This window comes from Ogataea philodendri, assembly GCF_020536065.1.
Source record: "Ogataea philodendri strain CBS6075 chromosome Unknown scaffold529, whole genome shotgun sequence".
NCBI lineage: Eukaryota > Fungi > Ascomycota > Pichiomycetes > Pichiales > Pichiaceae > Ogataea > Ogataea philodendri.
Window position 1 is genome coordinate 1 of NW_025764248.1, and position 276 is coordinate 276.

The window sequence follows — 276 nt, forward strand, 5'->3', positions numbered from 1 at the left end:
GCTAAGCATTTCATCCTCGATAACAAGATCATCACCGACGCTCAATCTCCAAACTTACATTTATTATCTTCGACCATCTCCGGTTTGGGTGTTGCCCTGGTAATGAACCCAGGTGATGTCATTTTAACTAGAGTGTACAATCAAAAGGGTCAAGCCCATTATTCTGGTCCTGTGGATTGTTTCGTGAAGATTGTCAAGTATGAAGGTGTCGGGGCCTTGTATAAGGGTTTTGCTGCTCAATTGTTGAGAATATGTCCTCATACTATCATGACTTTG

At 42.0% G+C, this 276-nt stretch overlaps 1 protein-coding gene across 1 annotated transcript; it reads left to right on the forward strand.

Annotated features, from left to right (window-relative positions):
• On the forward strand, nucleotides 1-276 carry OGAPHI_007470 (uncharacterized protein; the record flags this gene model as incomplete). The annotated part of the gene is made up of 1 exon (XM_046208869.1): nucleotides 1-276. A coding segment is annotated over one exon (276 nt), but the record flags the coding sequence as incomplete, so codon positions are not given.